We start from the raw sequence: 15,108 nt of genomic DNA, 5'->3' as shown, positions 1-15,108 counted from the left end.
GAGTCCCAGTGCTCTGGTGAGCTGTGTCCAGTCTCATGCCTCTGCTGAGTGGTGGCTCCGTGAAGTCTGTCCCTGGAAGCCTTGGGGCTGAGCTGCGTCTGGGCAGCACCAAACAAGAAGAGTTTGGGAGCAAAGGCTTCTCATTTGGTTTTCTCCCGACACTGCAATACAAACTTCAGGCTGTCTCTCTGCTCTCCTGCTGCTCAGAGCATCCCTCTGCTTCCCAGCACAGCTGAGAAACTTCACCCTTCCTTCTGAGTGTGCAGGGAGATCTCCCTGTGTTCCACCCATATCTGCAGCCAAAGTGTTGGATTTTCTCTCTCTCTGAGTGATGTTGGAAGCTGGGGTGGGAATTGGGATGTTCTTGCCCTGGGTTGAGTGCTTACAGGGGCGACCAGCATGGACAGACCACCTTGTTTTGCCTAAGCCCGTGCCCTGAAGACAGGTCTGTCCGTAACTGGGAGAGCTGGACCTGGGTGGGAGCTGGGAGCCGAGCTCCTCCAGGCACTGCCTGCCCTGTGCCTGCTTCCAGCTCCCAGCAGAGGAGCTCACTGCTCCCACCGCCCCCGACAGCCGAAGCACTAAGTCCCCGTCAGAGATGGATGGAGTCAGGGAGACCCAGGAGGGTCTGAAGGGCTGGGGCAAAGGGGATCAAGACTTGTCCCCATGGATGCTGACCTCTCCCTCGCCCTGGGCAGGGCTTCTGCTGCAGGAGATGACCATGGCAGGGCTGCACGAGCTGCGCTTCACCGAGGAGAAGCCGCTGCTGCGGGGCCAGGACGCTGAGCTGGTGAGTCCAGTTGCTACGCTGGCTCCAACTCCTGCATGTGGGTCCCCGGGATATGGGAACTTAGGGGCGTGCATGTGCTTGTACTGGGTACATGTGTGTGCACACGTGTGTTGGTGTGCAGCTGTGTGCTGGTCTCGATGCCCACGCATGGGTAAGATGGGTTTGGGTTTGGTGTGATGATGTATGTGTGAAGGTGTTGCACCTACGTGCTAATACACGTGTGTGCGCACATGTGTGTGGGTATTGTAGATGTGTACGCATGTGGGCATTGTGTCCCTCTGCACCCAGCGCTGCCCCGGCGAGTGGGCGCTTGTGATATCAGGGGGATTCATCAGTTGGGTGGGAGGAGGGTGCTGTGGGACCGAGGGGCGCCGGGGGGATGTCTCTGTCCCTAGCAGCTCCTTCTCTCCCCAGGAGAACTCAGATGTCTTCCTCTCTGCTGTGGACACGGACTGGAAGGTAGGACCAGCCATGGGGAGTGCTCCCCACCCCTGGGTCCTGCATGGGACGGCAGCCTGTGGCTGGGGAAGGCTGTGGGACGCTGAGCAGACCCAGGGGTGTTGCTGTTTTCCCATTCCATGGGAACGCCGTGCCTGGTCGGTGTCTGTGCATGGGGCTGAACATCGTGCCAGGCATGCTCTGTGCTGGTGCGCGGGCACTTGGCGACTGGGACCGGGACAAAACCTCTTCAAAACAAGTGATTTCTTCTCAGGAGGGCTGAGCTGCTTTTCCAGCCCCTCTACCATTACCATGGCAATGGTTTCCCGGGTGATGCCAGCTCCCTGCTTACATAAGGATGTTTGAAAGCCTCTTTCTTTTTTGGTGAGCTGGGGCTTTGCCCCCCCATACCACCCACTCTTACGGACAGCAGGGCCCCTCTGCTCCTCTGGCTGGCACCTGCCTGCTCTGTACCTGCGTTTTGTCTCTCCACAGGAGCCCCACAACCTGCCCTCGGGGCTCACAGGGGCTCAGTTTGTGCCTGGCTTCCGTGCTGATCCTCAGCACTCACACCTCTGCCCAAGCTCATCCCGCACCAGCCTCCCCCTGCAGAGACTGGGGTGCCGAAAGATGGGAGGGAAGGTAGTGGGGCTGCTGGAACCCCAGCTTGCTGTCTGTCCCTCTCCCAAAGCATCCCCTCTCCCAGGGGACACCAGTGACCAACTTCAGGTTGTGTGTTGCTGCTTTGCCAGTGGCAAGGGTGGGCTCAGGGGGTACTGTCTGAGCCCTGCCAGGTCCAGCACTGAAACGGCAGCACCTGCAAGGATAAAATAAATATGGATTTCATTAGTGCTGGGAGAGGGCAGGGGAGCCCATGACCCCATTTTGGTAGACCCAAAGCAGTGCCCAGGCTTTTGGGGCTGATCTGCTCGGTCTCTATCACCTGTGCAGGTGACAGGGTGCAGCTAGGCAGGGAGCAAGAACTTTCATCAGGATGCTGGGAGGTGGTTCACAGAGTAAGAGATTTCTGCTGGCCCTCTCAGAGGCCACAAAATTATTCAAGAATGGCAGTAATGGACAAGAAATGCCACCCTTCCTTTGGCAGCTCCAGAGCTGGAGAGATGCTGGGGCTGGGAGCGGCAGTGTGCGGGTCTGAGCTACTCCTGCTCTGCTTGCTCAAGGTCCCTGTTGACCACTGGAGAGGAAACCAAAGCTCCTGGTGACACCAAAGTGAGGGCAAGAAGGGAGAGGGAGGTGGCAGTGCCAGGCTGCCTGGAGCTCCCGGTAGCACCACAAGCACCAGTATGGCTTTGCTTCTGGCTCAGCTGTGCTGGGACAGGGCTTTGGTTGGCATGCAGAGGATGTTAAGAGCAATGGCCCTCCTAGGACAATGTTTGCTTGTCAGTATTCCAGGGACTGGCCCATGGTGGCGCTGAACCGTGTCTGTGCTGGTGCTGATACAGCCACGCACCTGCATGGCCTCAGTACCTAAAAACCTGAACCGTGCACGGGTCAAGGCAGCCTTTCCCAAGCCAGCTGGGCCCTGTGCCCTCTTGGTTCTCCTCCAAGAGCCTCAGGGTGGGGACAGGATGAGCCTCCCTTGCTTTGCTGGAGTAACCCCCTCTTTTCCCCCACCCCAGCACTTCGCAAGTTGGTTCTCTGCAAAGGTGGGGGCTGCCTGCCCTTCCTCGGGGAGATCTTAACCCATTTCCGAGGCTCACCTCCTTGGGAAAATTCAATCACTGACCCTCTGCTCCTCTCCAGAGCCATCGCCGCTCCTGTGCTGCCAGCCTGGGGCTGCTGGCACAAGCCAAGGTGCAGGAGTGCAGGAGGGAAGGTGCCTCTGCACTGGGACTTGCTGAAGGTCTGGGCCACCCGCCAAGGAGATGGGCTAGTAGCCAATGGGGTGGCGATGCCATTCAAGTGGGTCAGCCTGGCTCAGCCCTCCTGTCTCCCTGCCCTTTTGCATTCATGCCTTACTTCACCTCGGCTTTTTCACTCCTCTATTTTGCCACTTTCTGTCTTTTTTCACCTGCTCATGCCTCTCTGCATGTCTTGCTTTTTCCCGGAGGCTGTGGCTGCTCATGCTCTTTGGCTCCACAGGGAGCAGGGCTGAGGAAAGGAAAAATGGCACCCAGACCCAGACAGTGCGAACAGCATTGTCCCTGTGCCAGGAACTAGCTGGGAGCTGGGCTTCCCCCTCGCAGTCAGTCCAGTCCGTCGTTAGCAGAGATGCATCTCTCTGGGCTTGCTCTGAGCTCCCTGCAGAACAAAGCAGGGCAGGGGAAGCCTCTTCAGTGGAAGCAGGGTGGGTGCTGTCCTGTCTGTCCTTTCTCCCATGTCCAGACCCCCTGGCTGGTTGCCGGACACTGCTTTCAGTGACTCCTCACCAGCTCTGGGTGATTGTCCGGGTCCGGGAAAGGGCTATGCCCAGGGAAAAGTGTCTCAGCCCTGTTATTAGACATCATAGACTCCACAGAATCAAGTCTGCTGGGTGAAGCTGAGGATTTTGCCATGCAGGGAAGCCCATGGATGTGCTGGGGATGGTGGCTGGACCCCCCTGCGCCCATGGCTGCGGTGCGTGACAGGGCAGGGTGGAAGCAAGCCCTGGCGAGATGCCGGGGTGGGGGTGATGGTGACAATGGCAGGCTCCAGCTGGCACGGAGCATCCCTGTGGTGGGCAGGGAGGCTGGAGGGTCCCGGCTGCATGCTGCCCTGGTCCAGCACTGGCACATGGCTCTCCAGCCCGTTTGGGCAGGCGCTGGAGTGACCGTGGGACTCTTCCTCCATCTGTGATCGCCCAGCTTTGTGCTGGAGAGGCTTGGGTGCCAGTTGTGCTGAGCTGGACAGTGGTGCTGGGCTGGGCAGGGGCAAGCGGGGTGCAGGGGGATGGCACCCAGAACCTGCTGGGGTGGGTTTGGAGCCATGACGGCACGAGGCCATCCATGGGTGCAAGCTGCGGGCAGATGGACTCACCCTCTCACGAAGCCTCGTTGGAATCAGGGCAGAAGCCACCTGCCTATGTTCATGTGCACATGGGAATCACACGCGTGTGCACAGAGCATGTGTCAGCTCAGGGACAGCATCCAACCCCTGGGCGCTGCTGGGTTGTCTTTCTTCCTGCCACTGGCGGCATGCAGGTTGGGGCTAAATCCTGCACATCCCCTGCCTGGCAACATCCCACAGCAGTTGGGATGACTGTGCTGATGGCTAAGGCAACACAGATATCCGGGCAGTGTTCACATGTTACATGCATGTGCCCCTCCATGCACATGTGCACAAGGTTCTGCATGTATGCAGCTTGTTGTTGCATGACTGATGGCCATGGCATACACACTAAGCACACAGAAGAAGGATGCAGCAGGTCTGCTCCTTATACACACATGACCATGCACATACGTGTACCGACGCAGACACCCAGGGCCCAGCCCCATGGGGGTATGCACAACTGTTTTGTGTTGTGCATATTCTTCAGTGTGGGCGATTCTGTTTGTTTTTCTAAAGTTTGCATGCACAGACATGTGTGGGGACATGGTTTTGCTTGCGTGTCTGTGTTGGTACGTCTTCCTGTGCACGTATGTGCACGGTCACGTGTATATGTGGAGCATGCCTGTGTATTTAGCGTGTATCCGTGTCCGTCCGTGGCTATGTGTGTGTGTGTGTTTCTTGGTACGTGAGCATTGCTGCAGGGCCTTGGTCTGGGCAGCTGCAGGCTCGAGCATGATTCTGCGTGTTTGCGTGGGGCTGGAGCCACGGGTGCGTATGTGATGGGTGCGGGCGAGCATGGCTGGGCTCTGCCGTGACGATGCTGCGTGTGTTGCAACGGGTGCGGGTGCAGCCCTGTCCAGGCACTCCGGTCTGTCTCGGTCTGCTGAAGGAGGGAAGATGGAGTGGGTACCGCTCGGTGCCAGGCGTTTTTTTCTTCATAAACAAGGGTATTTGGGGCCAATTGGAGCATGAATTCCAGCCAATGGCTGAGTGCTGGCTTCATTGCTGCGCTTGCCTGCAATGGAGGCCAAACCTGCCAGGGCTTCGCATCGCGTCGAGGGGGAAGGGAGAGGGAGGGCTTAGCGCAGGGCTGGGGCTCGGCTATAAATCGATGCGAGGGGCTGAGCCAGCGCAGAGCTCCGCTTCGCCGCTGCACTGCTGTGCCCCACGCCGGGACCCCGTGCTTAGCCCACCCTGCCCTCGCATCCTCGTCTGCCCGGTTCCTCGCCATGCCGGAGTGCTGGGATGGGGTAGGTACCGCCGTTCCCGTGCTCGCTGCCCTCCTTTCCCAGGGAGTTTTGCCCCAGTACCTCCCCTGCTCGCCCAGGCTGGATCTCTGCACCCAGTAGGGCTCAGTGCCGGCCAGGCAGGCGTTGGTGCTGGGGGGACCTGCAGCTGGGGAGCCCTTCCTTCCCCCAGCCCCACTGCCGCATCCCTGATGTGCCGCAGGTTTCGGGGACGCATTGTCCTTGAGCATGTCCTCCCTGAGCCCAGAGGAGATGCTGTGCCGAGGCCGAGGCTGCGGTTGCTGCAGACTGCGCTGGGGCTCACGGCTGGTGCTGATGGGGGTGGGGGGCACTGTGCCCCTTCCCCACCCCCAGAGTTGCAGAGGGAGAGGGTCTCTTGCTGTTTTGAAGCAATCCCTCGGATGCTTTCTGGTCTCTGTGGGGATGGCAACACCCGATGGCAACAGGCTGGTGCAGAGGGTGGGGTGAGTGAAGTGGGAGCACTACTGCAGCAGCGAGTGGGTAACATGGACAGGGCTGGGCTCTCTCAGGCACCTGTGGGTGCTGCGACCCCACGTCCCTTCTTCCTGGGGCCATGGGTTGTCAGTTTATCCCCCCCGCCTTGCTGCCTGCATCCCCTCCATCCCCAGCCTTTCCCTCCCCCAGAGAGCATCCCTGCAGCAAAGGGCAGGGCTGTGGTACCCAGCGATGCTGCAGAGGCTGCACCACGGGCAGGGATGTGCCTGTCTTGGGAGGGGGTGGAGTGGTGGAGGAGGGGTAGCAGTGCTGTGGCAGGATCCACCACTACAGGCATGTGATTTTGGGGTGGGATTACAGGCTGAGCTGTTGGGGCTGTGAGGGGTCTGTGGGTGTGCATATGGCAAGGAGGCAGCCCTGTGCCCAGAGTCAGGCCACAAGGATGACCTTGGGCCAGGCCCTTCCTCTGCCTCCAGTTCCTCATCCGTTGTTGAGGGGATGCCCCCAGTCTTTGCCTGCTGCCTGATACAGCCCTGGAGAGTCGAGGAACAGCTGTGGGTGAGGGCTGGGGTCAGGGTGCCCTTGGGGAGCCAAGTGTTGTCTCAATGGAGCCCTTGAGCTGTCTTTGGGTGCTGCATCCCCCCGGGGACAGCGGATCTCGGCGAGGGGAGGCACTGCAGTGAGGAGACCCTGTCCTCAGGCAATTCCTCCCACCTGAGGCCCATGTCCTTCAGAGTCCTTGGTGGAGTGTAACCTATGGGAGCATACCTACTCCCCTCCCACCAGCCCATCCGTGGGGCTACCAGTGCCTGCAGCGAGGACCGCGCTGGTTGGGCATCCTGCCAGCCTCCCCAGCCCGGCCCTCCTCAGCGCGTGATGCTCCTGCGCCCAGCAGAGCCCAGCTTTGGGGTCACTGCCACTGTGCTGGCTGGCAGGCACGGGCATCTGTGGACCCCTGGTCCCTTGTCCCCCAGCAATGCCTTGGCCAGCCCCTGGGCTTGCAGCCTCAATTTCCCTTGCTGGCTGGACAGGGGTCATGAAGGTAAGGCTGGAGTCCTCCCTGCCAGGGAAACTGAGGCACAGGACAGTCCTGGTCTCTGTAAGGGGGCACAGCCATTTCAGACCAAGGGATTTTGAAATGGCTTTAGCTGTCGTTTTCGGGTCATGCTGCAGTGTTTCCTGGGATGGTGTCTGGGATCTGACCTCTGCCTGTTTGTCCCAGGCACAGTGAATCCAGGCCAACTAGGCCATGCTGTTTTCCCTGCCCCCCTTCCCCATTGCCAAAACTCCCTCAGTCAAGGACCCTTGAAGATCTGTCCCATCCTGTGGTCCACCTCTCCCATCCCATGATCCTCCTCTCCCAAAACCCTCTTGGATCATCCCATCCCATCCCATGCTATTCCAAACCTCTAGGCCTTGATCCATCCCATCCCATCCCATGCCATTCCAAACCTCTAGGCCTTGATCTGATCCTGTGATCCCATCCCACGATACACCTGTCCAATCCTAAATCCTATTATCCTATTTCACGTCCTCCCCTTCCCTTGAGGAGTCAGCGGAGGCTGGGAGCATTTGTATGTGATTTGTCCTGCCTTCTGCCAATGCCCCAGGCATGATTTCCCAGGACGGCTCCTTCTCTTTTCCCTGTTTCCCTTGTGCTCCAACGGAACCCAGCTGCCCGGGGAAGCAGCAGTGAGGGGTGGGATGGTGGGACAGGAGACGATGTCTTGGGGCAGGCAGGCATCACCCCATGTCTCCTCTTCCCCCAGGAACATGACATTGAGACCCCCTACGGGCTGCTGCACGTGGTCATCCGGGGCTCCCCCAAGGGGAATCGCCCGGCCATCCTGACGTATCACGATGTGGGCCTCAACCGTGAGTGCTGGTCCCTGGGCTATGGGGAGGAGGGACAGATGGGAGTGAGCCTGGGGCTGCACAAGGTTCTGGGACGTCAGCCAAAGTCCTTGGCTCAGCTTCTCTGCTTCCTCCGAGGGAGGGTCCCCAGGCTGCATTGGGTCTCCACAGGCATCTGAAAGCATCAGGAGAGTTTGAATGCTCAGCCAGACCCAAAGCCTGGGCCAGGAACAGCCAGGAGTGCTTGGCCACCCCGGTGCTGGCTGTCTGCCCACTCATGCCACGCAGGGACGGGATGCAGGGGATGCCGGGTCCGTCCCTGCCACCACCGCTGGACCATTGGTATTCAGAGCATGGAGCTGGCTGGTAGCATGGTGTAGTGGGGGCTGAAGGAGACGGGGAATAGCAGGGAAGGAGAGACCCTGAGCCAGGCCTCTGGATGTGGGGTTCTGTGTTTGTAGCCTTGGACCTGCACCCAAGACCCCTACCCCAGCCTGTGCCCCTGGCTGAGCCAGAACGCCCAGTGCCACGTGAGCATGGAGAAGCGTCTCCCCCTCCGCTGGCGGCTGAGGCTGAGTCATGGACGTGCTGCGTGTGCTGCCTCACCGTCACAGCAGCACTCTGCTGTCCAGGGTTGCGTCTGGTGGTTGCGATGGGCCTTACAACCTGCCTTGCCCCCATGTTCTGGGAGGGATGTCCCAGCACCGATGCCATGCGGCAGGACCCCTCGCAGCCCCAGCGCTGGCTGTATTCTGCTGAAATGGTGGTGACCTGTCCACCGCAGCGCTGGGACTGTATCTTCTTCTTTTCCAAGCAGGGAGATTTGCAGCCGTTTCTCAAATCCCATGTATGCTTAAACCCTTTTTGGGGATTTTGGATAGGGCCAATAATAGCCCAGGTTGCTAATCCTGCTGCCTGCCAGGTGGTCCTGGAGCTCAAGGCTTTGCATCCCCAAGTCCCATCCCTCCAAGCAGATGAGGCTTACCCCAAACTACTCATCCTCCTGGCTGTGTTCATCCATCCTCCTGCCTCCCAGTGCCAGTTGGGATGCAGCCATTGCTAACAGTGTGGGGACAAGGAGCCTGGAGGGAAGGGGATGGGTGGGCTTTGGTGGCATGTCACCTCCCTGTTGAAGGGCAGTGGGAGGGCAGGTGACCCCTCCCCATGCTCCCCTGGCCCCCAGGTCCCTGTGCTGGGGCACTCGGTCTCTGATCCCTGCCTGCCCCTTGACAGACAAGCTTTGCTTCAACACCTTCTTCAACTACGAGGACATGCAGGAGATCACGAAGCACTTTGTGGTGTGCCACGTGGATGCGCCAGGCCAGCAGGCAGGAGCCTCGCAGTTCCCTCAGGGGTAGGTGCCAGCTTCTGGGGCTCACTGGTGCTCTGGGGGCATCACGTCCCTGCCCGCCGTGTCATTGCTGCCTGGGCAGTCATGCCCAGCCTGCGGGTCTCTCCGAACCGTGTCAAAGCCCGTGGCAGCTAACTGGCCCAGGGTGGACAGTGGCATTTCCCTGCCCATTTCGGGCAGCCCAGTGACCCTGCCCCAGCCTTCCCACTCTGTGCAGGTCCCATAACTGCTGTCCTGTGCCTCCCTGTACCGCAGGTACCAGTACCCGTCCATGGACCAGCTGGCTGCCATGTTACCCAGTGTGGTGCAGCATTTCGGGTGAGTCAGCCTCTCCGCTGTGCCTGCCAGCTGAGGGTGCTGGGCAGGGAGAAGGGCAGGAGGCAAAGGTTTGGGGCTGGGGGAGTTTTCCCTGTAAGCTGGCACCCTGCATCTCTTCTTGTGCCCCATGCTGTGGGTGGAGGCGTGCCCCAGGGAACCCATGCTGGACCCCACCATCCCCCCCATACGCACCTCTCTACTTTTCAGGTTCAAGTATGTGATTGGGATCGGTGTTGGGGCAGGAGCCTACGTGCTGGCCAAGTTTGCGGTGAGCCTGGGGCTGGGATGGGCTGGCCCTTAGTTGCCCCTACCTGCTGTCAGCCTGGGGCATGGGAATGACCCGGAGCTGACACCCCCCGGGCAGACTGTGCTGCTGCGAAGGCTCCTGGAGGGATGGGGAAGTTGGGACAGCAGTGCCTTGGCCATAGCGGCTGTGCAGTCTTGCCGCACGTCTCCGATAGCTCCCATGACAGGGGCACGCCAGCCCCATGCAGCACCTGTGCAGCAGGCAGCGATGCTGTGGGGGGCGGCTGCCCTGATTGCATCTCCCCTCCCCACTGAGCATCTCCCCCCTTGCTCACTGCAGCTCATCTTCCCCGACTTGGTTGAAGGGCTGGTCCTCATGAACATCGACCCCAATGGCAAAGGCTGGATTGACTGGGCAGCTGCGAAGGTGGGCAAGGCCCCAACCCCCCATCCTGGCCTTGGCGGCTCCCTGGGATGGCAGTGCCATAACTCCCTGTGCTCCCCCCACAGCTCTCTGGCCTCACCAGCACGCTGCCGGACACTGTCCTGTCCCACCTGTTCAGCCAGGTAAGGGCTGTTTGTCCTGCCGGCCTCCTGCCACTGACCCCCTCCCCAGCCTCCTACATGGGTCAGCAGTGCCGTGCCCTGCCGTGTGCCACAGTGCCACTGGACCTGCCCCATGCCCAGGGATGGGGTTAGTCAAGCTCTACCTGTATCCCTCCTGCCTGATCCGGGACTTAGCCTTGACGAGTGTGACTCGTGCCCGCGTCTCGCCTGGGTGTGCTGTCTGCAGCACCGTTGTGCCCACCCGCATTGCCCAGCATCCCTCCCCACTGGCCATCACGGCATGGGCAGGCCTGGGGGAGTGGGGTGTCTCTGCGGCACCTGCCAGCACCCACCCTGATCTCTCTTTTCTGCCGGCACAGGAAGAGCTGGTGAACAACACGGAGCTGGTGCAGAGTTACCGGCAGCAGATCGGCAGCGTGGTGAACCAGTTCAACCTCCAGCTCTTCCTCAACATGTACAACAGGTGAGCAGGTGAGCTCCCTGGGCAGCCCTGCCAGCCAGCTGAGCCCCTGTCTGTGCCAGGGCGAGGGGCTGCAGCACTGGTGGGGGGCCCTGAGGGCTCCACGGGAGCCCTGAATCATAGAATCATAGAATCCTAGAATGGTTTGGGTTGGAAGGGACCTTAAAGATCATCTAGTTCCAACCCCCCTGCCATGGGCAGGGACACCCTGCACTAGACCAGGTTGCTCAAAGCCTCATCCAGCCTGGCCTTGAAGACATCCAGGGATGGGGCATCCACAGCTTCTCTGGGCAACCTGTTCCAGTGCCTCACCACCCTCTCTGTGAAGAATTTCTTCCTGATATCTAATCTAAACCTCCCTGTTTTCAATTTGTACCCATTACCCCTTGTCCTATCACTACAGGCTCTTGTAAAAAGTCCTCTCCCAGTACCCTTGTAGGCCCCCTTCAGATCCTGGAAAGCTGCAATGAGGTCTCCTCAGAGCCTCCTCTTCTCCAGGCTGAAGCCTGTTGGGTGCTGCCATCACCCTCTGGCACAGGCAGACAGCAGTGTAAAGCTGCCCACTGGTGCTGGCCAGGGAGGTGGGAGTGGTGCTACCTGTGCCAGAACCTTGCCATGTCCCTTGCCCACGGCCATGGGTGCACGTCCCCTGGTTTTCTCCTGTGCTGGGTGCTGGCACAGGCCTGGGGAAGGGGGCAGAAATGCTGTCCCATGTGTGCAGGGGTTTGGGAACCTTGCGACTCTGCTGGGTGCTGCATCCCGTGGCATGGGGTCAGCTTGGAGGGCGGTGGGATCCTTCATCCACAGGGTGCTGGGATTGTGCGACTCGGTGCTGCTTCCCAGAGCTGGCAGTGCCCCCACTCTTGTGCTACGGCGTTGGTGGCAGCACCTGCCCACGCACTCACACTGACACTCCTTCTCCTCCGTCAGCCGCAGGGACCTGGACATCAACCGGCCTGGGACTGTGCCCAACGCCAAGACACTGCGGTAAGAGTCATGCCAGCATGGCACAGGGGGGTCCCTGCGTGGTGGAATCCACTCAAGCCAAGTCCTGACGGTGTCCCTTCCTCCTCTCACTTCCAGCTGCCCTGTGATGCTGGTTGTCGGAGACAACGCGCCGGCTGAAGAGGGGGTGGTGAGTGGCGGGGTAGTGCCCGAGGGAGGGCACGCTCATGTTCGCTGCCTGCTCAGATGCGTGTGAGCTCCCGTGTGCAGGAGCTCATGTGCAAACCTACCCACTCTTGTGGGCACGTACATCTGTGCATGGTTGCCACACCAGGAAAACCTCCCCTTCCTCATATGCCCAGATGTGCTCACACCTGCATTCTGGGGTGTGTCAGCACACTCCAGTACCTCTGTGCATACGCACGTGAGCACGCTTGTGTGCTTGTGCATATGCGTGTGACACACAGGTTGCCCCACCAGTCCCCCTCCCCTCCCTTTCCAGCCCCCACCCTTGCCCAGAAACTGCCTGGCAGGAGGAAGGTCCCCTGCCCCATGGCAAGGGATGGTGGTTCTGCGGACTCAGGGCTCCCCTTGCACCCTGTCTCCACCGGGCTGGGGTGGGATGTGCCAGCTGGGGTGCCATGGGCCTGTGGCAGTACCTGTGGGCTACTTCTGCCAGGCTGAGGGCACCCCTATCATCCCTTTTGCCCACAGGTGGAGTGTAACTCCAAGCTGGATCCCACCAACACCACCTTCCTGAAGGTAGGCAGGGGGCAGCCGGATGGTCCCTGCTGCCCATGAAATGCCCCATTGCCCTCTGCCCCCGGGTTACAGGGCGTCCCCATCTCCCTATTCCAGGTCCGTCCTGGCCATGGGGGCTGGGGGTAGGTGGGGGGAGCAGGGTGGCCCCAGCAGTGGCATCCTGCCAGCAGGTACCCGGGGACAGGGTGGGCGGCAAAGGCACCCTCCCAGACTAAGCAGGACCTTCTCTCTGCAGATGGCTGACTCCGGTGGGCTGCCCCAGGTCACACAGGTGAGCCCCCACATTAACTGGGTAGACTGGGCCCTGAGGCACGCATTGGTGCCGTCCCTGGCTAGCAGGGGATGGGCAGAGGGGGACACAGGGGTCTTGCGTGGGGATCTCAGCCCCCATGCTGCCTCTCCTCAGCCTGCTCTCTCCCCGCAGCCCGGCAAGCTGACCGAAGCCTTCAAGTACTTCCTGCAAGGCATGGGCTACAGTGAGTGCCAGGGCTGGGCACGGGGCTGGTGCGTGCCTGGGTGTGCACGTGAGTGTCTGCCTGTGTGCGCGTGTGCTGGAGAGGAGCCCGGCACCCCCGCGTGCCCACCCTGATGGAGAGCTGTATGTGCAGGTGTATAAGGTGTCCGTCCATGCGTTCGCAGGGGCACGGGGTGTATAGATGTGTGTACAGATGTGTGTACGAGGGCTCTGCACGTACATACTTGTGTGGACAGGGTCCCTGCACACGCACGCACACGTGTGTTTGGGCATGCACAAGCAGAGGCGGTGTGTGTGCACATAGATGCGTGGAGTCCGTGTGCACAAGTTTGTGCACATACATGTGCGTGTGCAGGTCCGTGAGCACAAGTGTGTGTGTGTGTGCATGCGTGTCTGTGTGTGCATGTGTGTGAAGGTCTGTGTACACGCGTGTGTTTGCAGGTCCACGTGCACAGGTACCTGCTTGTGTGCAGGTCCGTGTGCACACATGTAGGTCCACGTGCATGCACGCGTGGGGCTGGGCAGGGGCTGACGCTCTCTCTCTACCCTTCCTGCCCTTCTCCCGCTCCACCCCTGCCAGTCACCCACCTGAAGGATCGGAGGCTGAGTGGAGGCACAGGTACCGCTCAGTGCCGCTCGGCCCATGCCCGCTGCTGCATGGTGCCCGCCTGGCCTGTGCCCTCGAGCTGCCTGGGCACCTTTGGGAGCAGCCTGGGTGCAGGGCTGGCCCTTCCCAGCCAGGTGCCCTCTGCCTCGCTCCGCTTTGCCTGAGATGGCACCCTGAGCCAGGGCCAGGGGCTGAGAAATGCCTTCCATGCGGGCACAGTCTCGGCAGCGTGCCCGCTTACCCTCCTCCAGACAACCAGGAGCTGTGCCTGCTGGGGATCCTGACTGGAGGGGTGTCCCCATCCCTGCACAACCTGGGGAGCCAGGAGAGCTCCCACCCTGATATCCCCTTCCCTGGACCGTGGTGGCAGGGGGTCCCCCCTGCCTCATACCCTGTGGTTGCATGCTGGGGCGATGTGCCTGGTGTGTAGCCTGTCCCAGGGTGCCCTGTCCCTGTCCCGCTGTCCCATGCCAGCCTGGACCTGCTCACGTTGTCACAGCGCCGCATGCTGCAAGCTTGATCCCGGGGTCATTCGCATCAGGGAGCGGGACCGGCAGTTTTGCTTGTGTAAGGCATTTGGCTCAGGTTAACTTTCGGAGGGAGCTGAGCCCCATGGCCATCTCTCTGTGCCTGTGCAGTGCCATCCGCCAGCATGACCCGCCTGGCACGCTCCCGCACGGCCTCCCTCACCAGCGCCAGCTCGGTGGATGGCACCCGCCCACGTGCCTGCACCCACTCGGAGAGCACCGAGGCCATGGGGCAGATCAACCACACCATGGAGGTATCGTGCTGAGGTCCACACCCGCTGCCGACGTCTCCTCCAGAGCCATCTCCCATCCGTCAACATCCCGCCAGCACCCACCCACCCCGTGGACGTCCTCTGCCGGGGCCCTCGCTTCTTCGGGGTTGATTTGTCTTCTTTGCCGTTGGCCTCATCCCTTGTCTGGTACCGGAGGAGAGGGGCTTTGCTTCACTGCCTCCCAGCTCCAGCTCCTGGTTTTGCCCTGCAGTCACACATGGTTCTGCATTGGTCCCCACCCTCCCTAGTATGGCCTTGGCCCTGGCTTGGGAGGGTGGGTGGAAGGGGGACGGGGCCAGGATGGGGGAGCAGGGGCAGGATGGCAAGCTGTGGGCAAGACAGCGTGACTTGGAGAGGACACGAGAGGTAGGTTGGTCCCCCAAAGTCAACTGACATCTGACCAAGCCAGAAGGAAGATGAGGACAGGGAGCAGCCCTCACTGGGAGGTCACTGGGCCCTTCCTGGGGATGCAGCTCCCATTTCTCCTCACTGGCACTCCCTGGGGAGAGCTGTCGTGGGATCCCCCAGCACATCCAGGACCTGCTGCCCTGAAGCTGGTTGAGCATTGTGGGAAATCGCAGCCCAAACTGTCCCCTTGCCCTGGTTGTGCAACCTGAGGGCTGCCCAGGGCAGGGGAAGAGGGCTCAGCCCTGCTCCAGAAGCCATCGGGTCAGGAGGGTGACACCGGGGTCCCTCTGCCTGCCCACTTCCTTGGTCCCTTATTGCAAGAAGGACAATCGCCCCCTGCCACCAAAAATGTACTGGGGGAAGGGAGGGCTGCGTGCCCTGGCTTCGGCGGGGGACG

General features: G+C 60.8%; 1 protein-coding gene across 3 annotated transcripts; it reads left to right on the top strand.

Moving 5' to 3' along the window:
- The first annotated feature begins 679 nt into the window (after positions 1–679).
- Positions 680–14,403, top strand: NDRG4 (NDRG family member 4). 3 transcript variants are annotated; one of them, XM_010153227.1, is made up of 15 exons: positions 680–790; positions 1,205–1,249; positions 7,689–7,794; positions 9,007–9,127; positions 9,380–9,442; positions 9,650–9,710; positions 10,029–10,115; positions 10,199–10,255; positions 10,615–10,718; positions 11,646–11,702; positions 11,799–11,850; positions 12,375–12,422; positions 12,658–12,693; positions 12,847–12,898; positions 14,143–14,403. In XM_010153227.1, the coding sequence occupies exons 1-15, from the start codon at positions 716–718 to the stop codon at positions 14,295–14,297; spliced, it is 1,119 nt and encodes a 372-aa protein (XP_010151529.1). In that variant the 5' UTR covers positions 680–715; the 3' UTR covers positions 14,298–14,403. The 3 variants fall into 3 exon arrangements, with proteins under 3 accessions (XP_010151529.1, XP_010151530.1, XP_010151531.1); XM_010153228.1 differs by lacking the exons at positions 680–790; positions 1,205–1,249 and adding exons at positions 5,358–5,466; positions 13,478–13,516 and having other exon boundaries at positions 14,143–14,297; XM_010153229.1 differs by lacking the exons at positions 680–790; positions 1,205–1,249 and adding an exon at positions 5,358–5,466.
- Positions 14,404–15,108: the final 705 nt, after the last annotated feature.

This window comes from Eurypyga helias, unplaced genomic scaffold (assembly GCF_000690775.1).
Source record: "Eurypyga helias isolate BGI_N326 unplaced genomic scaffold, ASM69077v1 scaffold22046, whole genome shotgun sequence".
NCBI classification, from domain to species: Eukaryota; Metazoa; Chordata; class Aves; order Eurypygiformes; family Eurypygidae; genus Eurypyga; species Eurypyga helias.
The sequence above is the reverse complement of the archived record's forward strand: the minus strand, read 5'-3'. Positions and strand labels throughout refer to the sequence as shown.